Raw genomic sequence first — 25,665 nt, 5'->3', positions numbered from 1 at the left:
AGCTGTGAGAAGCTTTGGAAGACTAGAAACCCTCCTGTGTTGAAGGATTAATTTGTGCCTTTTATATTTTGCTTGAACAGAAAAATTGCAAGGAATTTTTTAAGGCCCTGACATTTTACATTAACTTCATAACAATATAAATAAGCCATTAATTTGTCACAATATTGAGTTCAGATGCAATCAGTTTCTGTTATTATGTAGTCCCTGCTATATGCATTTCCTAGCCTTTGGCTCCTGTAAATTAGTGTTAGCTTAGTGCCCAAAGGAAAAGGAAGAGAGATAAAGAGGTCCTTATTATTTTTAATTAATTTTATTTGTTTATTTATTTTGAGTCAGCACCTCATGTGACTCGGTCTGGTGAAATTCATGAACCTCTTGCCTCTGTCTCTTGAGAGATGGATGACATTAGTGTTGTGTCACTTTGCCCAGTTAAGATTTTGTTAATAACACATTGCTTTTACATAGATTGGACTTTACAAAGCAATCTCCTGCTGTACTCCAATAGATACAGTTTGTTTTCAAGTACTGTAAAACTTGGCAGTATGCATTTCTTCATAAGGACACACTAAAAATGTAACCCCACTCACCAGGACATTGATAACTCTCCTTTTTCCTTCCCAAGCCCCAGTCCCCAGTTCCATTATGTACAAGAAGAATTTGGATTCAGTGTGTTTCTGTGAATGTTAACAACAGCTAATCACTCAACAAAAGCTTTGGAAAGTTTTTGCATCAATCACTGTCACAATTCGCACACTCGTTTGGGTGATGGGTTTCTCACTGGGAAAAGCAGGCCAGAGTCATTTTGAGCTCCATTAAATCCACTGCTCTACAAAGCTGTGATTACTTTGTGTTCTAATTAAATGATCATACCTCTGTGCTGCATCTTGTTTATAAAGATTAGTTTCAGATAGGATGGATAGGCACTATTTGGTTTTGGCTGTGTGATATTGTATGTGATTTTTATTATGATTATATGAATTATTATTTATGGTATGGCATATCCTGTCTCTGGCAGGGAATGGGAAATGATTATTCCATGAAAGAGAGTAAGTCTTGTCTTTGAGATGTGGCTTAATCTGCAACAGAAAGCTGACAAACACACCAACTGCCTGTTACTGTAGCTGAGAGACCCTCCCAGCTGTTTACACTTCAGATGGAAAATGGCAGTTTAACATAAACCAAAAGTGTGATGCCAGCATCTGCAAAGAGGCTTCATGTGGAGTATGCCTAGTGCAAGGAGGGCATCATCCCTCCCCGATAACCCCCCTCTAGAGCTCTAAAGATGAGGCTTGAACTTTACAGTTGGAAATATCAGGGCAGAGTTTGGGGGTTTTGTTTGCCTCTTTATTACTCCCCCACCCCATGCCCTCTTGAAACTAATTGCTTTAACAAGCCAATGCAGGGAAGAGAATATTTAGAGTAATCTAATGCATTAAGTTTAAACAAGTTGCAGCCAGTCTCTGCGGACCTGTCTTTATTTTGAAAGCAATAGAAATCATTAGACCTCTCTCATCTCTCTCTCTCTCTCTCTCTCTCTCTCTCTCTCTCTCTCTCTCTCTCTCTCGTGTGTGTGTGTGTGTGTGTGTGTGTGTGTGTGTGTGTGTGTGTGTGTGTGTGTGCCTGCGCTCGCGGGCTCGCACTCACTTTCCCTCTTGAGATGGAAAAATAAGATTCTCCTCAGACAGGAGACTACTGGGGCTGGGACTGAGAGCCCCAGGGGGAGAAGGGGACTGAGAAGAGGGGCTTCCCAGAGCATGGATAGGAAAGGTGCTGGGATTCTCCAGGGCTCGGTGCACTCTGAGGATCTGTGCCCCGGGCTGCAGCTGCAGACGATAAAGGCGCTATCCGGCTCATGAAGGCCACCTGGATCAGGCTTCTGAAAAGAGCCAAGGGAGGAAGGCTGAAGAATTCGGACATCTGTGTAAGCGAGAGGGATTTTTGTTCGGGGGGAAGACACTGTTTTCTTTGCTTTTCTGTTGTTGCTGCAAGTGCCTGCGGAGAGGGTGGTTTGATTTAGTTAATACGCTCATGATTGCATGAGAGGGAGCTAGGGAGATTCCTGTCATTTTTCTTAGCTCCCTTTCCTGCGTTGTGATTTATTACCAGAAGCAATCTCTCAAGCAGGTGTTTACTGCAGCCAACTCTCACTAAATATCTGCATACAGGTATCTTTAAATACGTTTCTGAAAGTGGGAGGGAGGCAGGCTGGAGTGTCTTACCATCTAGTTTGGGAAGGTAGCAGGTGAAGCACAATGGAGAAAGCATCGTCAAAATGATAATGGGAGTTGTATCATAGCAGTGAGATTAAGGAAGGTTCAAGTGTGTAACCCATTAGATTCCCTTTGATGCATTGAGTCTGTCTCTCCAGGTAAATACTGCTTCAGCCCTCAGGCAGTTCTTGGAGTTATCCTTGAAACACATCAGTGCCCTTCAGCCCTGCACTGCACCATAGAGTTGGTTTAATAATAAAGGAATGGGTAGAGGCTTGCAGAAGGGATAGTTTCTGGTAAATAAGCCTGAGGAAGGAATGGTATCTTGGTACACACAACTACCTTCATACTGAGGAGTATGGTTTTCTAGGTGGAATGCAAAGAAATGCATTATCTGCATCTCTTTTCAGGAATTTACAGCATATTCCAGGAAGCGAACCACCACACCAGTGAGGCTCTTCCAGTGCACCCATCACACACTGGATCTGTTTTAAAAATATACATTCTCCTCTTCAGGGTTCGGCAGACTCCTACACCAGCCGCCCATCCGATTCAGATGTGTCTTTGGAAGAGGACCGGGAGGCAGTACGTAGAGAAGCTGAGCGGCAGGCCCAGGCACAGTTGGAAAAAGCAAAGGTAAAACCACATCTTTTTGAGTGGAATGGCACTATGCCCCTTAGGGCCTGCTTGTTGATGTATCCCCCTAAGCTCATGCCTGGCCCACTGAGTTTTCTACCAGCTGGTTTAACACAGGCATAATTAAGGGGAAATGTGATATTAATAATAATCTTAAATTTTTATGGTCTACGCAGCTTGTTTCCGTGGTGGGAGGTTAATTTAAACACAAATGAAAGCATCTCCAAGTACACAAAGAGGAAAAACTGAATGTAATACCAAAATATTTTGCTTGATCTCGCCAGTGACCCATCTCTGTTTACAAAACAGTCTTGATGCTAATGTTTATTTCTCTAGTCTACAACAACCATTCTCCTAAAGTTTACTTCATAGGTGTTTTATAATGCTATCTCCTTATGTGTTTATTTATGCTGCTTTTGAAAAATAAAGCAACAAAGGATGCCTTGATTAAACTAAGCCTTCCCCTAGAAAGTTTGCCTTGTTGTTGCATGATGAGAAGTGTGTTCATGGAAGAGAAACTGCAAATCAGTTCTGAGGCCTCTAAGGAATTATCTCAGGCTGGATTTCACTCAGGCTTTGAAATAATGACAGAAGTCATTCATTATTGTTGTGATTGGAATTTTATTTTACCCTGCAGTCATTTGAATAATAGATAATTTGAAACCAGAGATTGTTTTTCAAGTTGAAGGTGTACTTGGTTGGTAACTTTTGAGTGAACATATTCCAATATAGTTATTGGTTGCCTTTTGGAAAAAAGTTATTATTAAGTATGACATTGATCTTGCTAGGAAAATCAGGGCATTATCACCATGTTTCTGCTAGCTGCCTTGTCTCTAGGAGGAGTAAAATCTATGTGTGTTGCTATGGGAATGGTGACATGGCTTGAATGCATGGACAGACCTTGTATGATATTCATGGCCTCTAGCACAGCTGCTGTAGTGGTTTCCAAGCTACCTTGACTTCTAAAAGGCAGTGTTTCTGCATTAACAGCTGGCAGGAAAATTGTGGTCAGGTCTCCCAGCTTTAATTGCTAAACACATCTTAAGAGCAGCAGCAGCAGAGGGCTTTCTGGCAGTGGAAACTGAAAAGCAAAGTGTGTCCCAGTTGCCATCAACTTACCTGTTCCACCCAAATTAGCCATCAGAAAACACTATAGATCTGAAGTCAAATAACTACAAATAATGAATGTTTGATAAAGTTAATCTGACACAAAATACACTGTCATAGATATGTTTTGTAATTCAGAACCTAATTTGATATCCCATCTTTTGCACCTGAACTGATTTCAAAATAAAGGTTGTTCTATTATCTAATTTATGCTCACACATTTAAACCATTTTCCAGGGTCATCCCTATTTTTCTACAACCCAATGCATTATAGATCTGGTCATGAAAATCTTTAATTATCTGACTGCTGTATTTCTGTCCATGGCTATGTTGTGTTAAGTCAGGGACTCACTAGCACAGCTACAGAAAGGTCTAAGTTTTTTTACCCTAGCATGCATTAAAGTGTAGTTTCTAAGTCAAACCATGTTCATGTTCCTTGTCATACTCACTGACCAAAAAGATGCTAGAGCAGTGGTTCTCAACCTTCCTAATACTGCAAACTCCTTAATATAGTTCCTTGGCATGTGATGATCACCAACCATAAACTTATTTTCATTGCTACTTCATAACTATAATTTTGCTACTGTTAGGACTCATAATGTAAATATCTGATATTCAGGTGAGTGATCTGGTCACTACACCCCCAAAAGGGTCACAACCCACAGGTTGAGAACTACTTCTCTACATGAAAACGTGAAATATGAAAGAACAAGGAAGACAAAGCAAAGGCAAAGTAGTGAAAAAAAATCTCTATGTTTAATCAAAATAGTTCACTTATATCCACATGTCTGTCAAAGTAGGTCAATACCTTAAAGCTTTGATTTGCTCCAGTGACTAAATTTGGGGTGAAAATTTGAATTTGTTCTGATTAAAGATTGAAGGACTAGGATTTAAGCTTTTGTTTCAGATCATGGCTTGGTGAGTTTTGTCTTAATTCTAGTCACCTTAAAGATGGGATGCAAAGGGGGACGTTAGAGCTTTATCTACCTCCTTTTTAGGTTGTTTTGGCATATTCTCCTTTGGGTAGTCTACCTTGTGGGACCATTTTGAAATGAGGACTTAGCATTTAAAAATGAGTACAATAGGGCTAGGGGTGTGGCTCTGGTAGCAGAGTGCTTGCTTAGCATACAGAAGGCTCTGGGTTCAATTCCCAACATCAAATAAACCAGAAAGTAGAGGCAGGAGGAATAGAAGTTCAAGGTTATCCTCAGCTACAAGGTGATTTTTGAGGCCCTGTCACAAGATGAACTACATTATCTATTAATTGCCTTAAGCATACCTATGTGAAATAAGGTAACTGGCAAATAGTGAAACTAGAAACACTGCCTTCTGAAATTAAGTGTCCTACAAAAAGTTATGTAACTAGGCAGCCTTGCAGCCACTAAAACCCAGAATTCTCCCTACCACTTTGTTATGCCCTCTCTGAAATAGTATGCACTATGTGGGCAGAGGTCAGATCAGTTTTTAAGGTATTAGTATCTATGGGTGGCCTTCTTTATTACCTTGATGTTTTTGGGTCCCACATGTATTTTAACTCGTTCAGTTCTGGTATCCCTTGCATACGCTGCCTTGAATAAGTTCATATGCTTTGAGATTGCTTTAAAGACAAGTAATTTGAATTTAATAAGTTCTCACCAATGTCTTCTTTATAAGACATATTGAGACCTCATTTAAAGTTAGCTTGGCACATACTAGACTCCAAATAAATGTTTATTGGATGGACCGGAGAAAGGATGTGGAACCTGTGAAACTGTGACGATGCTGATCTTTTAGATAGGTGCTGCAGTGACCTCTGGTTCTGTTTATTGGTGGCTAGCACTGGGACTTTTCTTTGTGCGATGCTTCAAATTTGTTCCCAAAGTCCACTTGCAAGTGTTGGAAGGCAGGGGCTAAGGTAAAGTGTTTAAGTCATCAAGTCTCCATCCTTGTGAATGTGTTAATGCTGCTTCTATACGATTATGTGTCCTATTTCAGGGGTGAATTTCTTATCAAAGAGTTTTGCCTCTTTTCTTTCTGCCTTCTCTTTGTTCCTCTCTATGGGTTATAAGAGAGAGAAGGCCCTCATCTCAGTTACTATTCCTGTGGCTGTCATAACATATCCTGACAGAAACAACTTAAGGGAGAAAGGGTTCATTCTGGCTTGGAATGGTACACACCAATGGTACACACACCATCAAAGTGGGGAAGCCAAGGAGCTTCAGCAGCATGGAGCATCTGATCACATCAGGAACAAAGAGTGATGGATGCTATGCTAATGTTCAGCTCTCTTTCTCCATTTTAGGTAGTCCAGGATCCCAACCAGGGAATGGTGACACCACAGTGGGTGGGGCTACTCATTATAATTATTGCAACCCATACAAACCACACAGACACACTCAGAAGCCCATCTCCAGTCATTCTAGTTTTTGTCAAGCTGACAACACTGAACGTCATAATCCTGTACTGACAAGCACCCTGATTTCTCACTTTCCAGTCTAAAGAACTGTAAGAAATAAATTTACATTCTGCATTTAACAAACAAATTAAGAGACAAGTGAATAAATGTTTATTGATAGACAGAAATGGTTGTTCATGCCTGTAATTCTAGCACTTGGGATCATGAGTTCAAACTCTGCTCATACAAAATTTTGGAGAGCCTGTCTCCAAAAATAAGATAGGTAAAAACCTATTTAGAATTGTACTACAACCAAGTTTAGGACATCTTATTTTGTTTATAAGAACTCCTGAGCCCATTAAGTTATTCCTCATCCACTGCCCAAGAAAGCCATCAATCAACTTTCTCTATGGGTATCTCTTCTGGATGTTGAGTGTATTCCCATGGAATCAGGTTGTAGCTGGTCATTTGTGACTGCCTGCATTCTTTTAGCTAATGTTTTTATTGATTATGCAATGACATCTATCATCCCTTTGTTTTTGTTGACAAAGAATATATCATTATGTGTACATTTCATATTTGACAAATTTATCAATTAAGAGGCATTTGGATTGTTGGTATTTTTCAGCATTGCAAATGATCCTGTTATAAACATTTGTATACAAGAAATATTTTTAATTCATCAAGTGTTGTCTTTGTTGGTCTTGTTGTCAACTGATATATCCAGGAAGAAGAAACCTTAATTCAGGAATTGCCTCTATCAGATTGACCTGTGGATGCCTATAGGGAATTTTCTGATGGCTAATTAATACAGGAAGGCCAAGCTTATTGTGGATTAGTAATATCCCTAGGCAGGTAGTGCTATCTAGGAAAGGTTGCTGAATGAAAGCCTGGGAACAAACCAGTAATTAGCATTTTGTTGTGGTTTCTGCTTCAAGGTACTGCCCTGAATTTCAGCCTTCAGTTTAACCTATAAACCAACAAACCCTTTCCTCTTGAAGTTGTTGTTCATTTTTTGCCCCATGGTTTTTGATCCCAGCAACAAAAAGCAAACTAGGATATATAACTAGTTTTTATATATATCTAGAACTGAAATTATTGAATCAGGCAATTACTTTTTTATTGAAAGAATTATGTTCTTTTTTTTTTTTTTTTTTTTTTTTTTACCCTCCATGCCTGTCAAAATGATGCCATCTGCCCTGAAGGTAGAGACTATGGTGGGAAATCTGAATGTGTTAGGGATTGCAATACACAGATACACAGATATAATAGTCTAAATGTGATAGTCTCAGTAGAGGAGGCTGACATTCAGTTTTGACTGCTCTTTTCAGTGTGTGTCTACTATATTAAAAGGGCTGTACCTGGTATAGTTGATATACAGGAATAACTGGAAAGCCAGAGAACAGAGGGGTAGGTGGGCCTTTTGCCTAGTGAAGCTGCTTTTGTAGAACAGAAGTTCCTGGTAGGGTAGAAGGGTTTGTGAGCAACATAGGGAAGCACTGCACCCAGAAAATCCTTATTGGAGGAGGTAGAAACTTAAAACTAGACCTTCCAGGACAGAAAAGTGAAACTTCGTGCCTAAAAAAGAAAGCAATGGATAGGGCCTGGGGGTGCAAAGTTTATAAAAGCTGGGAAAACTAAGGGCAGCAAGAAGACATAGCATTTTCTAGAAAATGATTAATTTCTTGAAGCTCTTGCCAGCTAGAAATGTTGTACTTTCGCATTTAATTACTAGTTTGTCTGAATATAATATTCAATAATGAAAGCCATTCCCCTTCGGGTTGGTGAAGGTACTGGTTTGTGGTTACCTTCTAAAGCTGTCGGAGCACAGTGGTCTTCTACTGCCAAGTATGATGTGGGCACATTCAGCTCTCCTGTGCTCTAAGAATGTAATTCCACTGGTGTTTTGACAGCTTGGCTCAGTGTGCCTTAGTGTGAATCTTTTTGTTTATTGTGCTTGGCTTTTCATCCATGCATTGAGAAGGGCCAGTCATTTCAGGTCTAGAAATCTTCTCCGTCTGTCCTTGATTATCACCTTGTGGTTCCCAGGTGTCAGATGTGTGATGAAGAGCATTCTTCTGCACTAATTTTTCTCATTATTGTTTTGTTCTGATTTTTTTTAAAGCTTGTTTTTTAACCCACCAGCTGAAACTTTAATTTTTATCTAAATGTCTAATTTCTAAGAGCTACAAAGCAGGCTAAATATGTTTGCTAAGTATTTGCACATTTTTGTCAGTGTGGATTTGTTTATTGTTCAAAGACTTGTTAGCTTAAATTGCCTTGTCTCTTTGTCAGAAATAAGTACACAGATACCTCTGGACCTGTGTCACACTGGGTAGGTACAGTCACATATTCCGGAACTATCATTCTTCTACTCACTTCTACTGTTTCTTGGCAGTAATGATGACGACAACAGTACTAACTTCTGGCTACTATCATGATAAATAATAAAAAGCATATTATTTTCTTTCCAGATGTTGTGATAAAAGACCTTAAAGAGATATTAGAGACAGCCCCTGTTCCCCTTTTTCTGGCTTTTGAAAATCTATTCTTCATATTGAATTGCCTTGTCCAGCCTAAATACAAGGGGAAGTACTTAGTCTTATCACAACTTGATATGCCATGTTTTGTTGATATCTATGGGAGGCCTTCCCCTTTTATGGGAGGAATGGGGAGGAATGGACTGAGGCTGCAGGGAGGGTGGGCACAGGTAGAGGCAGGAATTGGGAGCAGAGCGGGGAGGGCAATCTGTGGTCAGGATGTAAAATAAATTAATAGATAGGAAGGTAGGTGGGTAGGTAGGTGGGTAGATAGATAGATGGATGGATAGATAGATAATACATGTTTGCTTTGGCTTCTAATTCTAGAAGGAAGAGTCTATCATGGTAAGGAAGATATGACAATATAGCAGCGTGCACAGGAAGCTGGTGGACCACATTGTATCCTCACTCAGGAAACAGAGAAAGAATATCCCATTAGGAACTAGGACTTCTCTCCTGTCTCTAGGTTAAGGGAGCATCCCTCCATGGGGGCTGTGCCCACAACATCTTTTTGTGTACCAGGAATACATCCTGGTTCCACTGTCTGAGGTCGATATGTAAAATAAAAATAAAAAATTTAAAAATTAAAAAAAATATTCCATTAGGACCATACTATAGGGCCTCAAAGCCTGCCTCCAGCAGGGGTCCTCCTCTAAAAGATTCCATGACCTTCTCAAATAGCACCACCAGCTGGGGACCAAATGTTCCAACACATGAGCCACCACACGAAATATATATTTTTAAAGCCTATGTGCCTTTGGGATTAAATACTACAAGAGACAGTCATGATCTCACAGAATATACAACATGTTTATATCTTTGTGTATGTCAAGGACTGCACATGCAGAGGCCAAAGAAGGACATGGGTGGTCTTCCTCTTACACTCTCCACCTTAGTTTTGGGACATTGTCTCCCACTGAGCCAGAATTTTTTCCCCTAGCCTGGCTGGTCATTAACAGCTCAGAACCTAACTATCTCTGTTTCCCTAATGCTGGGGTTACAAGCGTCTGTAATGTTGCCTAGGGTGCTAAGGATTTGAATTCAGGTTCTCTTGCTTTCACAGGAAGTACTCTAAACCACTGAGCCCTCTGTGGCATACTCTGCATCACCTTTTATTTTCCATAACTGGTCTGTCCTACCAAATACTCAGCTCAGGTCTTGGCTTTTTTGGCATTGTATGTCTTTGAGTGTTCCAGTTTCTGCTGCATAGACGCCAGGGGGATCCATGGAGCTTCAAGACCATCTTCAGAAGCAAAGGGATACCCAGCATGTGTGGTCTGTGGGTTCTACCTGGCATTCATTTAGAAACTCTCCCTACTCAGGTTTAAAATGGAATTCCTGTGTACCTTTCCTTTGAATGTAATTTGTCCACCAACGTGAGTTTTTAGCAGTGACTGCCTTGTCCTTCTTAAGGCTCCCTTCCATCACTGAGTCAGTCTTAAGCTTTGCTTCTGATTTCTCTACCCACACATGGGTATCTCAGATCTGCTCATTGGCAACTTTTACTTTCACTTGGCATCATCAGAACGCAGCTACACAGTTTTTCCTCCAAATTCATTCATCTCTACGTTTTCTTGTCACATCATTGTTGTCTCCATCTTCCCAAGGCTGAAGCCTTAGTATAGGGATCAAAGATTTAACAACTGTTTTTCCTGTAAAGGAATAGATATTTTAGGTAACTTAGATCTCTGTTGCAACTCAACTCAGAAAAGACATGACTTTGAATTCCATGGACCAGCAGCTTGATCTGTTGATATATTAGATGGTGTGGTAGTTTGAATGATAATGGTCCATATAGGCTCATAAATTTGAATGTTTGATTCCTAGTTGGTGGACTCTTTCAGAAGGATTAGGAGGTGTGGCCTCCTTCAAGGAGGTGGCTAGTATGGGTGAGGCTTTGAGGTTTTAAAAACTCACCCCGAGCAGGCCTAATTTCTCCCTCTCTATGTCACTTGCTTGAGGATCCGATATAAGCTCTCAGCTACTGATACAGAGCTTATATCATGCCCCCTACCATGCTTCCTACCGTGATGATCTCTACTCACCCTCTGAAACTGTAAGCAAGTCCCTGACATAAATGTTTCCTTTTGTAGGTTGTCTTGGTCATGGTACCTCTTCACAGCAATGAAGTAATAACGAAGACACAGGAAGGTCATTGTTCCCATTTGTAAAATGACAGCCAGTCTTCTCAGAACTACAGTGCTATCTGAATGACCTTGTGAGAGTCAAGCATAAGGCTCCTGAACCTCCTTTTTCCTTGTACCTCTTGAGAAGGGCATAGGAATGTAATGCCTCTCCTCACTCAGCCTAGTGTCTTATAGGGAGCATGTATCAGAAGCACTGCTGTGTTACACTGCTTTATAAAGTCATTATCTTGTTAGCATGAATAGTTTCTGATTTGATGGTGAGTGCTATGAAGCAGATTTGTGACATCTAATAGTGGCAGACTTGAGTGGGCTATGGCTGGCATGGGCACTCACATGTGATCTAATGGTGGGTCACTGTGACAGCTCAGCTTGCATGCCTACCCATCTCCCAGAGAATTCTTCCTCTCTCTTGAACTATGAATTCTCTCTAAAGATGTGCCTTGTACTTTACACCCAGAGTTGAGCGCTCCCCCAGAAATCAAGGGCAATTTAGTAACCATGCTCTTTTCTGAGGACATAGATATAATAAGATCAAATACAGCTTGCTCTACTTTACGATTATATTTACTTGGTATTCTGCTGTGAGTGTGTGTTAAGTTTCTTACTGGTAAGAGTCCTATGTTTTAAAAGGAACTCAGTGCTTTATCTAACTAGAAAAAGTCCAATATAGTAAGTCTCTTATGATGCATGGGTGACTTTTATTAACAGAAGTTCAAGGGGACTGACTATAGTTTTGCTATTTTAAAAATGGCTGGTGAGATGGCTCAGTGGATAAAGTACTTGATAAACACATGTGGTCACAGTTTGGATCCCAAGAACTGTAGTTAATACCAAATGGACATGGCAGCCTGCTCTAATTCCAGCAATATGAAGTTGGAGACAGGGAAAGTCCCTAAACAAACTAGTTAGGTAGTATGGTAATATCTTGTTTGTACCAACAAAACTTACCTGAAGGTCAGAGGGCAGAGCTAGCCACTAGCTGACCATAAAGGTCTGGAGGTCTGCACAGACAGACAGGAAGTGAGATAGCTGAGCAGAGAAGAGAAATATAGGTGGGAGGAGACAGAAGCTCAGCCTCTTTTCAGTCTGAGGATTTCACAGTGGTAAGAATCTAGTGGCTGGCTTCTCTGCTTCTCTGATCCTTCAGCTTTCACCCCAAATATCTGACTCTGGGTTTTTATTATTAAGACCAATTAGAACTTGTGTTACAAGGTAATCTACTTATGTCAGTAAGCTCTGGGTTTAATTGAGAGACCCTGCCTCAATGAATAAGATAGGAAGTGAGAAAGAGTCCCAAGTCAGCCTAAGGCCTTTCCACATACATATACACATATGCACACTCCAGTATATGGGCCCATACACATTTGAACACATACACACATAAGGTTATAAGCTAAGCAAAATAAACCCTGCACTCTTCATTAAGATTCCTTATAAGGACTGTTAGCATAATAGAGACTTCTTGCCATCTGAAAGCCATAAATGGATTGGGGAGAAAGAAAGGATTATAAACTTTGTGGCTCAGGCCTTTTTCTCTCGCTCTTAAAGAGCTGTGGCTGAACATCTTTGCTGTATTGTTGTAAACAGGGCTATAAATACAACATCATCTCCTTGCCCCTCCCCTTTTGGGTACAAACAGGGATCAACATGAAGACCCTATGCAGAGCTGAGTAGTGTGTGTCTCTCTCTTTTTTTTTTTTTTTTTTTTTTTTTTTTTTTTTTGCCCCACCACAGCTGAATAAAGAGGACCAGATCTGTGATAGAGTAGATTTATTAACCAACATTGGATGGTTAGTATCATGGGTAGTATCATGTTGAGAAGAGCCGAGGGAAATCAAGGTTAGATGTGGCTTCTCCCCTCAAGAAGTTCATAATCCACTTCTACTAAGTGATGAGGCAAATGTGAGACTGACAGCCTTGTTACAAGTCAAATGCTCTAGGGGTGTCAAGCAGGTAGACCTCAGTACTACAGTCCTGGAGAAGGTTCAGAGGAGAGTAAGGGTTAGGGCCACCCTCACTGTCATGTGAACTTTCCTGTGGAGATACCGGCTTTACTGGTCAGCCATGTGCTTTGATAAGGTAAGCAAGAGGGCTGCTTAACTGAGGAAGCAATGCATGCTGCTGTTATTCATTTAACATTAACCCTCACTTAGTTTTGAGTTTGTCTTCAGTTGAAGTATTATTTTTACTCCCTGAATCTCTCTCTCTTTCTCTCTGTCTCTCTCTCTGCCTCTCTGTCTCTCTGTCTCTGTGTGTGTGTGTGTGTGTGTGTGTGTGTGTGTGTGTGTGTGTGTAGGGGGTTTTGTTTGTATGTGCATGTACATAAGCACCCCAGGCACACAGAGGGCAGGAGTCAACCTTGATATCCTTCCCTAGAACACTGTCCTCCTTTGATTTTGCTTATTTTTGAGACTGTTCCTGTTGCTAATGGATAAAACAAGATGGATTGGCGAGGGCACCTCTTGAATCCTCTCACCTCTGCCTCCTCAGAGCTGGAAGTTACAGATATAGCCAGCGTTTTACATGGTACAAGAGACCTGAACTAGGGTCTTAATGCTTGTGCAGCAAGCACCCCAGCTGAGCCACCAATAGGTAACAATTACAGCTGTGCTAATACAGAATCTCTGTGTTTAACTTCTCACTAAGTAACTAACCTTCCTTGGTCTGTGTAACTAATCCATGGGGGGGGGAGCAATCTAGATCAATCCCATGCTATAAACGAAGAAACAATCTTGCTGAAGGTTGTTGAGCTCCTAGCTGGCAAAATTATTATAGGAACTCCTAAGTTCTTTCACCTATCCAGTGACCATATCCCCTTCTTAGCAAATGCTGTGTTCTTTACCAACAAAGGTACAAATGAAACAAAGCATCCATCAAAATAATTTTCAAAGTAAAACCAACACCATGCTTTTATTTTCCTATTGAGTATATGTAGTACAAATGGAGTTCACAAGCAGAATATAATTTTACATATATATATATATATATATATATATATATATATATATATATATGAGAGACTGGCATGTAGTAATTGCAATTTTACTTTGTAAAAGTTGACTATGTGTGTGCATGCACGTGTGTGCCTGCCTGCATATGACAAGTGCACTTTTATAAATGTATATACCCTGGTGCATGTGCAAAGGTCAGAAAACAACTTGTGAACTTCCTTCATATGAGCCTTGGAAATCAAATTCACATAATCAGGCTTGGAAGTATCACCCTCTGAAGCATCTTGCCAGCCTCCATCTTCTCATTTAAAACAAACATCTTGTGCTAAAATCTCTCGTGTAGTGAGTTGTTAAAGAAAGAGATTGGAGCATATGCACAGTCTATTCTTGGTTAGACGGAGATAGAGTCAAGTGCATGAAGCTAAAGTGGCGGGACTTCTGTAGCGAAATGGAAAAGCAACCAACTACCTGGGAATTAGGTTATATAAAGAATGGAGAAATAAGAACTTTGAAATTGAAATTTATAATGAAATTATTTGAAAAGGGGTTTCATTGTTATCTGTTTCTAAAGAAAATAATTAGAGAAAGTCTAAAATCATTGCAGACAAAAATGAAAACCTGTTTTACCACTGACTATTAAGAGAAATGTCATAAAGGAAGGTTAGGAAATGACTGCTGTGGTTATTTTAAAGGAAATATTTAACGGCTTTAGAAAACCTAAACCCTGTTTTTAGAAAATGATGAATCACACCATTAGGTATCAAAATTATTTATATTCCCACAGTTTCCTACCAAATGTTCTTTGCATTGATATTTATTTTCAAGATTTACATACATAATTTTTTAATGTCAGTTTTTGTATAGTTGAGGTCCAAACCATGGTCATCATGCCCTCCCTAGACACAGTAGGAAGTAGGTGGGAAAGGAACCAGACAAAAATGTAGACAAACTGGCCCTTAGTATTCAAGTTGTATTCCCTGGATTTTTAATTATTACCTTTCTTCCCAAGAGAAACTGTAGTCACCCTTAAGAGAAATTTTATAGAATCAATTGTTTCCTGAATTTAAGTCAACCATGATTCCTTATACAGGAGAGTTATGTTACAGGTTCTTTTTCAAGGAACTCAGTGTCACACAGAAGCTCAGCTCAACTAAAGGAAGATCCTTGGTAATGACTAAGAGAACAAGGGATGTCACAATAGACAGGCAGTGGACTGCTTGCTTGCCCTGAGTGCCTGACTGTCTACTTCATTATGTAACAGGTCGTATAATGGATGAACAGACTGGAAGGGAAATGCTTTTGAATAGACAAAGTTCTCTACATGCTGTACCACTGTGGTTTATGGTTCACACTAACAAAAGGTGGTGCTGTATGATAGTCTGGGAAAATAAAATGATTAACCCTTGGCTGCGATCTGTCTAAGATCAAATTTAAGATAATAATGTGATGATGTACAATGCCATCTCATTCAACACTTTACTTTCAAAGGAAAATGTATTCTGTGAATGTGGCTCAGCTAGTAGAGTACTTGTTCAGAAGTACAAAGGCCTGGGTTCCATCCCAGCCTCACCTAAATGAGGTGTGGTACAGGTAACTATGATCTAATCACTCTGGAGGTGAGGGCAGGAAGATCAATATTTCAAGTTCATCTTTGGCTACAGAACAAATTCAAGGCCTGCCTAGGATATAAAAGATCCTTTCTCCTGACCTCCTTTCTCCTGGCCTCCTTTCTCCTGACATCCCCCAAAGCCACACCCACATCAATTTTCTTTTTCTTAATAAAATACTATCAGCAACATGGCTCAGAAGGTAAAGGTGATTCCCACCAAGTATAAAAACGTGAGTTCCATCTCTGGGACCCACAAAGAATAAGGAGAGAATCTACTCCTACAAGTTGTCTTCTGATGTCCACATATGCACTGTGGGAGGCATACATTCCTTTTCCCACCACACACAAAGTAACTTCAGCAAATCCTACCAGTGTGTGCCACCACAAATGGCCACACAAAGTAACTTAAGTGAGTGTGTGTGTGTGTGTGTGTGTGTGTGTGTGTGTGTGTGTGTGTTGATCATAGAGAGTCTTCTGTGTATCCCATTTACCACATGGTAGAACTTTGAGTTGGCATTTCAAAAGTGACTAATTACTTCACAACACTGATGACCTGCGTTTGATAACCAGAACCTATAGTGAAAGGAGGGAAGTAACTCCCAAATGTCAATTGTTGATCCTCTGACTTCCATGTGTGTGATCCAATATGCTCTTTCTCTCCTTCCTCAACTCCCCCGCCCACTCACAAAAATAATAAATAAGAAAAACTATCAATTTGAGTTGGTACTCTTCCTAAGGGTTCAGGTTTAGGTCCAAGAACCTCTATGGCACTCATGACCCTGTAACTTCATTTCTAGAGGATTTAGTGTCCCCTTCTGACCTCTGTGGATACCAGGCATGTACATGGTGTAACATATTCATACATGTAAACAAAACACACACACATAAAATACAAATACATAAAACTAGGTGTGGTAACATATACCTTTATCCCCAGTTCTTGTGAGGCAGAGCCAGCCAGATCTCCAGGAATTTGAGGCCAGCATGTTCTACACAAGTTCTAAGCCAGCCAGAGGTAAACAGTGAGACCCTATCTCAAAATAATAATAATGATATAAAAAGAACTAATTTTGCAGTCCCACAAAATGTATATTTTTTCATTGCAAAATTCATACAATAGCAACACAAGAAATAATATTCTTGTTTCATAAACAGTGTTACCTTTGTTTTCTATTGTGTTCTGTATTTGGAATATCTTTGAATATGATATATCTATGGGCTTTCTCCAGCGGCATAGTCAGCTTGTATGACCACAGCTTGCCTTGTGTTTGCAGGGGCTTCACAGGTCTCATAAGGATATGTAAACTATGAGACACTCATGGTAGTAATCCATCCATCTTTCAGTCACAATGGCTGATGCCAAAGGACTATGGGTCATCATCCTATGTACATGGAATGTTTTCGTTTGCTCTTAAATACTTGAGGAGATTCCCACATGGGTCCCAAGCTCTGGTGTCAGCTCTATAGCTGTTTAGTCTAGTGTGGAAGAGGAGGCTGGGCAAATACACACTACTCTAAATACTTTCATGTTCTATAGCTGTTGGTTGTGTTCTAGTTTAAACAGATGTCAAGGATTAGGATTTCAATGTTTTGGTTTCAAGATTTTTAATGGTCTGTAGGAAAGTAAATCAAATGGAAACATCCTCTCTAGTTTAAGAAGTTGAGCAGAGGGTGGGAACTAATGTTCTCTGTGGTTTTGGCTGGCCACATACCAGCACTGGTTTGCTGGTTTGTGGCTTCTGAGTTGCTTTATCTTGTGTTAACACACATAAAATGTAATTGCTGTAGTTTTTCCATTTATTCTTGCCTAGATTATTTCTCGGACTCAGATAACTTCATGAGTTAACTGTACAAAGGAGATCCCGACTGTCTATGGTCCCAGAAGGAAGGCTGGGGACCTCTGATTTCCCTGTTGTCCCTTCCCCTGGATTACATGGACATCTTTTCTGGCTTAGTCAAAAACAACAAGGGATATTTTGTGGCTAAAGGTTAAAGGTTCTGTTGACACATTCGCTGCCCTTCAGTACCTATGTGTTCTGTCTGTTGCTCTGTTCCATCTCCCATCTTCAGAAAACTATCCTATGCTTCTCCTTCCCTTATGATGGCATTGATTATCTCCCCAAGGATATACAACTTTCAGCAACTGTGATCTTTCATGACACTTGTAATTAATTCTTCTCTACATTAACATAGAATTGGAGAAGAAATGAATCGTGGGATCTCCCAGGAAATAGGGAACATGTACATGAACAATAAAACATTGGCTGTAATCATATTTTGCTACCATTATTTTATATTATAGTAATGTTATTGATTTTTAAACTTGTTTATTCTCTCTTTCCCTCTACAGTGTTTGTGTTTGGGGGGTGTATATGAGTATGAATAAATGAGTTTGCCTGTGCCATATCATATATGTGGAGGTCAGAAGAGAACTTCCAGGAGTTGGTTCTCTCTTTGTACCATGTAGGACTCAAGGGATGAGAGTCAGTTCATCAAGCTTGTCAGCAACTGCAGTCCAACCATCTGCTGAGCTATCGCACCAGTCCTAAGGTTCTGTTTTTGTCTCTACTACAAGTGACCTAAAGGGATGTTGAGGGCATACTGTTAATTCGGGCCTTCTTCTCTTTAGTTTTCAGCCCATTATAGAAGGATTTATGGACTGACTTTTAGTTTCATGCATTATGTATGCATGTATGTATATGGGTATCTGAATTCTGAGTTCATATGAGGTTTGGTTGTTGTCATGTAGAATAATTAGTGAAGAAAGTATTACAAAGGACACAGGTAGGACACATAAAAGACACCTACTGCACTATCATGAGAAAACTACTTGATTACTGAGTGTAGAGAAGAAAATTGGATGCACAGAACTACAAAATGCCAGTGTAGAACTTCATGGCTACTGGAAAGATTTCTTCTCTTATGTGTGGCACATAAGCTCTCACTGCAAGCTGGCACTCATTGACAACATTTTTCTACAAGTATTTACTGAGACTAAGTCATAGAATAAAAATTTACAGAAACAGAATTCAAGGACTTTTCAATTATACTTTACTAGCTTAATAAATGGGGTTATTTATACAATCTAGCAGCCTTTGCATCATAGTCATAATTAAAGATTATGTGTGTGAATATGACAATAAAATTGCTGTGAGATAAAGCATGTATGTCTTTACTTCTTATGATGATTAGTATTAATTAATTGTCTTCTCTTGACCAAATAAGACACTCAGCCTCATTGACTGAAATAACTACTGGATCTTTTGGACCTTCTGTTAGTAGACAGTCATTGTTGGACTAGCTGGACCACACTGGTGGGCTGTAATCTTTACTCAGAGGCCAAATAAATTCTTTCCCCTTAAAGTAGCTTTTGTTGGGGAATATTGTCACAGCAACAGAAACAAAACTAGGATATTATTACTAGGAAAGTAATATACATGATACCATGATAGAAATGTTCATTTTGTTTCATGTTCTCCTATACTGACAACACTTATCATGTTTAATTTCCATGCCTATCTAGCAAGTATAACTGTAAATTTTATTGTGTTCTAAATTGTGTTTTCATTATTACCTATGAATTTGGGATGTTTTTCCTTTCTTTCTTTCTTTCTTTTTTCTTTTTTTTTTTTTTAATTTTTGTTTTCTTCCCCAGTGAAATTGCTGTGCATAGCTTTGGGCTAATTGGAATTCAAATTGTGTTTTCTAAGAATTGATACAAGAACTCATTGTATTCTTGATCTCGCTATTTTCCTGATTATTTGATTAAAAAAAAACAAAAACAAACAAACAAAAAAACTTTGAGTCATGCCTGCTCTTGTCTCATTTCTTTATCATACTAAATTCAGCCAAGTCCTGTGTGTCTCTTTTCTGTCTGAGTTGGGAGTCTTTTGAAAGAAGTTTTTAGTACCTGTGTTCATGAAGAATTTCTCTACCTTTATTTCTAATATTTTAAAGACTTTGTTTTCTGTATCTAATTCTTTAGCCTCTCTAAAGTTAGTTTTGTGTTGGTGTGAGGTAAGGATGTGATTCGCACAGGGTACCCATTTCTTTCACAGGTATTTTTATTTAATGGTGTCTCTCTCTCCAGTCTGAAATGATGCCTATCCAGCCATAAGTTATGTTTCCGTCACTGAGTAGGTCGGCGTCTGGCCTGCTTTCCTTGTGCTGGTGCTACAATCCCTGCTATATTAATCGCTGCAGTGTGAAAATAAATCCTGATATATTTTCAGCATTTCCTCCCACTGTTTTTCAGGATAGGATCAATGGCTTATACATTTCTGTTGTATTTAAATTTTAGATACCATATTTTTAATTCAACCAAAGAGAGGGAGAGAGGGAGAAAGAGGTAAGAAAAGAAAGCCTTAAGCATACTGTGCTGAGACTTGGGCATTACAGTAAGTCTTATATCAACTAGGGGGGAATGCCTTTGATATATCATTGAGTCATTTTATTTGTGAATAAGAAATGCTTTTCATTAGTTTTGTTGCTAAGTATTTTAAAAGTTTTTCTATAAAAACTGAAGTGAGAAAAACAAATTTGCTAAACCCTGACCCAACCTCAGGCTAAAACTGAGGTCGGTCAGGAATGCATAGTACTTTATGGAAGGCATAACTCACCTGCCATTGTTCTGCTTCTAAAGCCACCACAGCTAGCCCACATTTTGTAAAAAGTTCATAGGTTTGTGTGCCTGTCAACACTCATTGCACCTGCATCAAGTACTTATACTTTTTTCTTTTATAAACCCCTACTTTACCTCTAAAGAGGCCACCTCTTTAGATTTGTAGTCACAAGAGTGCATGGCCCAGGCTGGGTCTGTGCAGCTCAATAAAAACTTCAAATTCATAAAGAGCTCATCCTGGTTGCCTTCTCAGGGACGAGAACAGCCGGACTACAACAAAAACCACGCAGATGGGTTCAGGAGATGGCTTAATGGCAGAGCATTTGCCCATCGTACATGAGTTTCCCATTTCATTCTAATACTCCTCTCTCCCAAAGAGCCCTGCTTGCACTTTGTAGATTTTTTTTTTAACTTGGTTTGTTTCTTTTGGATGTTGTTTGTTTTTATATCCTTTCATTTGTCAATATTTCTAGGCTTACAAAATGCTCAGAACTTTTCCGTAGATTTTAAGTTTTCTATCAATCACAGTCACAGACAATCCCTGCTCAGGTTGAATTTTATATTATGTAAGTGCACTGGCTACAGCCTGTATTACAATGTTGGCCACACATGGCATGCTTGGTTTAATGAGCCATTAGTGAGACGTTAAAAGCATGCTTACTTTTACCATTTAGTATAATATTTGAAGGGAGCTTTCTGTAGACACAGTTGAGGTATTTTTTTGTCTGTCTGTTTGTTTTACTATTCAAAATTTCTGGATTTAAAAAAATTGTGAAATCGAATCATATAAAGTTCCCAATTTTGTATCTTTTCAAAGACTGTTATTTGTGTGTGTGGTGGGCCGGGTGGTAAACAGGTGTTCACCAGTATCTGTGAATATGGAGGCTAGAGGTTGCCTTTGGGAAACCCCCCACCCCACCCCTTACGACTTGAGGTCTCTAGGTGAATCTGGAACTCTCCATTCTCACTAGAATGACTGGCTAGTGAGCCCTTGGTATCTACAAATTCCCCCTCTCCCCACCTACAGGGTTAAATCTGAATTTATTTCATCTGCAGTTTAGAAGTTATCCTCTACTTTATAATTGTAGTCACATATCACATAACAGTTCAGTCAGTGGCAGACTGCATATCCCACAGTGAACCCCAAAGATTATAGCCAAGTTGAATTCTTTGTGACATTGCAACCATTATATTGTCACATTCCAGGCATCATCTGAGGGAAGGCTAATACACGGGAACATTGTGCTGCCTTTCATACCAAGGTATATTACAAACATCTATGTACAATAAATACACCACAGGATTTGCTAACACTGACATTAAATGGCTTATGTTTGTTTACTAGATTATACTTCTTATTGTTACTGTACCTCAGAATCCTATCTATTTTAAAAAAAAATAGCTTGCTGTGAAATAACATTTAGTTTTACACCTGCATCATCCTCAATTTATCACACTTACTGTGTCCCTAGATTGTGTCAGGAGGCCTCATAGAGTGACTGACATGTGTTGGGAAAAAAGACTGACATAATGTGGCACATAGGGACACCAGAACAAAGTAAAAGTTACACAGCAACATGACTTTTACATTTGCAAAAGAATGTGTAATAACTCGCACCTTTGTTAGCATGTAAGCTGGCCATGGAAGGTGGCTGAGTTTTCATACTAAAGCAGGGTGATCACTGTATCCCTATTAGTGGGAGCTCTACACAGTATGACTTGGTTGGCTAAATCATAATCAGAGCCAAGGGGGAGGGTGTGATTGAGCCAGGCCTTAGGAATGTCTGGTATCCAAGAATAGTCATGCAAGACACAAGAAGAGTAGCTGTCATTTATATCATCCTGCAGCTTTGTTGGAATTGCATTGGTTTGCCTCAGAATGACACAGCCATCTAAGAACCTGTAGGCATGGGTGCTCACTGGCATTGGTGAAAAGAATGGGCTGTAGCTATAGCTCAAAAGTAGAGAATTTGACTGGCATTCGTGCAGCCCTGGTTTGATCCCTGCTTTTCAAAAAAAAAAGTCCTTTCTCTTCAAAGCACTTGATATGATGAGACAATGTATCTGTAAGTTTATCCTTAGCATTTATAAGAAGTTTTTAACTTAAATTATATTAATACTACAGGCAATATTTGTTTTGGTCAAAGTTTGACACTTTCAAGCCTCTGTTCCTTTCCCCCCAAAATTAAAACTATCATATTTAATCAGCATATATAATTAATAGCTTAGAATTTCTTGGAACACAAATACCATGTCAGAACAAACTACATCACAGTGGTAACGTCAGTAAGAACTATAGTAGAATTAATATAAACCTTTTGTAGTTTTTAACTTTCTCTGCAGGGCATATAGCATACAGTACATAGAATAACCTTTTTAGAACGTATAAAAATGGAGAGTGTGGGGCATCAGAAAAAGCCAGTGGTTTGGTGGTAGGGTTTTCTAATTGGTACTGGAGGTTCAAAGGATGTTTCCCACATGACATGATTTTAAGGTTGTAAAAAATTCTGTAGCACCCATATTGAACATCAACTCTATTAATGATTTAATCAGGAAAACAAGACCATTCTAAGTATTTCAGAGAGGAAATGATTTAATATAGGAAAACATGAAGTGACAACACCATAGGGGACTGAAAGAATAAAGTCAAACAAAGACCTCAGTTCTCAAGTGGGCCAGAAGCCCTTGAAGATTCAAGAAGGCAGAACTGCTATGAATTAACACTGATCATTATATTGTTGAAAATTGCTGAACATTCCAAAGAGCTTTTGTTTCTATACACTTTATCTCTTGATATTTATTGCATTAAAAGTCAGAAAGAAACTCGGGAGTCTTAAGACTCCACAAGCAAGGAAGAGGGGGGAGTGGAGCGACTGAGAACAAAGGAGGGAGGGGGACCTGGGATTGAAATGTAAAAACTAAATTAATAATCATAATTTAAAAAGACTTCACAAGCAGACATTCTCTCAGTCATGAGATTAAGAGGCTCATCGCAGGTCAATTGTACCTTTGGGAAAATACCACTGTGTGATCATGAGAGAATGGTTATATTAAATGGTCAATACTGTGTTAGTACAGCCATAATGGGTTTGACTTTGTGGCATTCCTGAAAAAGTCTCAGTTACTTCTAGAGGCTCCTGAATCATGCTTAAGTACTTCTGGCCTGATGGAACTATCTCTTGTCTCTTGGTGCCCATGTGCCTGTCTTCTGCTGGAGATGGGGCAAGAATTTGACTTCTCTCCTGCCTTCTATGTCTCACACACAATAGTTCTCATTGAGCCATCCAATCAGAACTCAACTGATAGTGATTCTATACATATAGAATCTGCAGGCATCTATAGGCTGAAATAGGGAGAAAAAAAAAGAGGCTAAGAGAAGTGCCATCCTGAACAGGCAATGAATAAACCAATGCATCTTATCAAACACTTACAGAAATCTACCCAGTTGATGATTCTGCATAGACAGACGTAAAGAGAGAAAAGTATCATGCTATTTCCTCAACTCCAAACCCCTCTCCAATAACCAACTCCTTGTCTCAATCTGAGAACAGCAAAACAAATAATAACAAACTTGATCTTTGGCTACTTTCTCCAAAACTTCAATGTGTTTATCCTAAACTTTGTACATGCAAACATTCACACACACATACATCAGAATTTCTGTTGTCTGCTTCAAGGCTAGCAAAGTGTGCATCTCTTTATGGGGCTCCTGGCATCACTGAACCCAGACTCAACCTTGGGGAGAAAACTACTTAAGTACTACACAAATCTGTAGAGTATTGTTTAGATAATTTTTAAACAGTGTGAGTTTAACTAAGCAAGGATTTCATAAGTGACTACTATAGCTTCTATGAAGAATATTTATTCATTTATTTATTGAGGCAAGGTTTTACTGTCTACTCCTGGCTGGCCTGAAACTCTCCATGTATACTAGACTGGCTTCAAACTCAACAATGATTCAACTCTCTCTGCCTCCCATGTGCTAGGATTAAAGACACACACTACCACTGAGGACTGAGACCACTTTAAAAGATAAAAGTATATATAATATACATTGAAAGAAAACTGAGACAAATAGTGAATTCGCTTACAGTCATCATTAGTTGACCAGTAAGAGCTTCCCCTCCTTGTGAAAGTTTAGAAACTTCTGTTTAATTTCAATTTCAGTAAAATCTTACAAGTCATTTCAAGTATACTCTGGCAACCCTGCAGTTTTGACAGGAAAGCATAAACTTGAGCCTTCTCGAATGATTTCATCTTGTAGTGCAAACCTGAGAACAATAGTTTTGTTTTTTCTTTAGTGAAAAACACATTCAAAACTACTGAAAGAGCCAAAACTCTCCCTTTAGCTTTACTAATTGTCACATTCTCTTTTCTGCTCTCTACTAATAGTTTAAAAAAAAATAAGAAAGCGCTTAGGTCTTATTGGTTCTTGAACTTGTTTGTGATTTAATTATCGTTCATTTGCATGTAATTTATAATCAGAAGTACTTCTGCTTACATAGTATATTTGACTTTTTTAAACCTCAAAAACGTGGGAAAAAAAAAGCAGATTCTCCTATGTACACAGTGTTCCTAAATTCTCTCTCCAAATGGATGTACAACTCAAACGAGCTTTTATACAACTGAACAAAAATAAATCATGTTTATTTTTTTCATCTGCACTTTAGAAAGGCAGTGTGCAGAAGTAAATGTTCAGAAACAGGAATTTGCTAAAGATTTTTCATACATGCCTGAATATAAGATGAAGTCCTTTTTCCCCCTCAAAGGTGATGCTTAGAAAAGAGAGTTAGCCTGTTCTTGAGCCCTCACCAATCTCTAGTGGTAAAAGGAGAACACATTCTCAATTATTGTGTATTGTTTATCAAAGATGACATTGGCTAAATGATCTCAGTCTTACTTTCATGTGTTTATATAAGCCACCTGGTAAATTTATCTTAAACATTTAAGTAGAGATTTAGCATTCATTTCTGGGAATATGGGCTCAACAATGATAAACATTGATTATTATGGCAAACTCAGTATTATTCAAACAAGCATTAGTCTTAACAAACTGGATGAAAGTATCCTTTAGAAAAGTTTTTGATGGTCAAGTATCTCTACTGATATTCACAAAGGGGTAGAAGCAATTGCAGAATTGTCCTTTGTAAAGTAATATTTACACAATATAACATTTAAATAGTTTGTATAGGAATGTTAAGGAGACGTACACTGGGATACATAATGTCCTTTGTTATAACAATTCTAGATGCTCAGTGGTTTGAACCAGGAAGACTTCCTTTCTTATCTATGTCAGAATCTAACATATTCTGAGTAGCTCTTGGTGATGCAAGCTTTGTCTGTTTTGTGATCATTTCATGCTGAACACACAGCTTCCAGAGCTGCCCTACCTGTGCCATTCTGTAGCCAGGCTCAAAAATGGAGGGTAGCAATTTCACTAGCCAAATTCCAGTCATTTGGACTAAACTTC

The 25,665-nt window shown here is 39.0% G+C and overlaps 1 protein-coding gene across 12 annotated transcripts in view; it reads left to right on the top strand.

Annotated features, from left to right (window-relative positions):
- Cacnb2 (calcium voltage-gated channel auxiliary subunit beta 2) overlaps nt 1–25,665 on the top strand; it is a 323,724-nt gene that overhangs the window by 233,045 nt on the left and 65,014 nt on the right. For 9 of the 12 annotated variants that reach the window (XM_051205596.1, XM_051205591.1, XM_051205595.1 and 6 more), the window contains one exon: nt 2,727–2,846. In XM_051205596.1, coding sequence (XP_051061553.1) covers nt 2,727–2,846 — 120 coding nt within the window. Of the gene's footprint in view, nt 1–1,649; nt 1,922–2,726; nt 2,847–25,665 lie in introns of those variants that run through there. The other 3 variants (XM_051205602.1, XM_051205598.1, XM_051205597.1) reach the window with 1 other exon arrangement.

The sequence above is a fragment of the Phodopus roborovskii genome, unplaced genomic scaffold, assembly GCF_943737965.1.
Source record: "Phodopus roborovskii unplaced genomic scaffold, PHOROB, whole genome shotgun sequence".
Lineage (NCBI taxonomy): Eukaryota > Metazoa > Chordata > Mammalia > Rodentia > Cricetidae > Phodopus > Phodopus roborovskii.
This window is presented reverse-complemented; position numbering and strand designations above follow the sequence as displayed.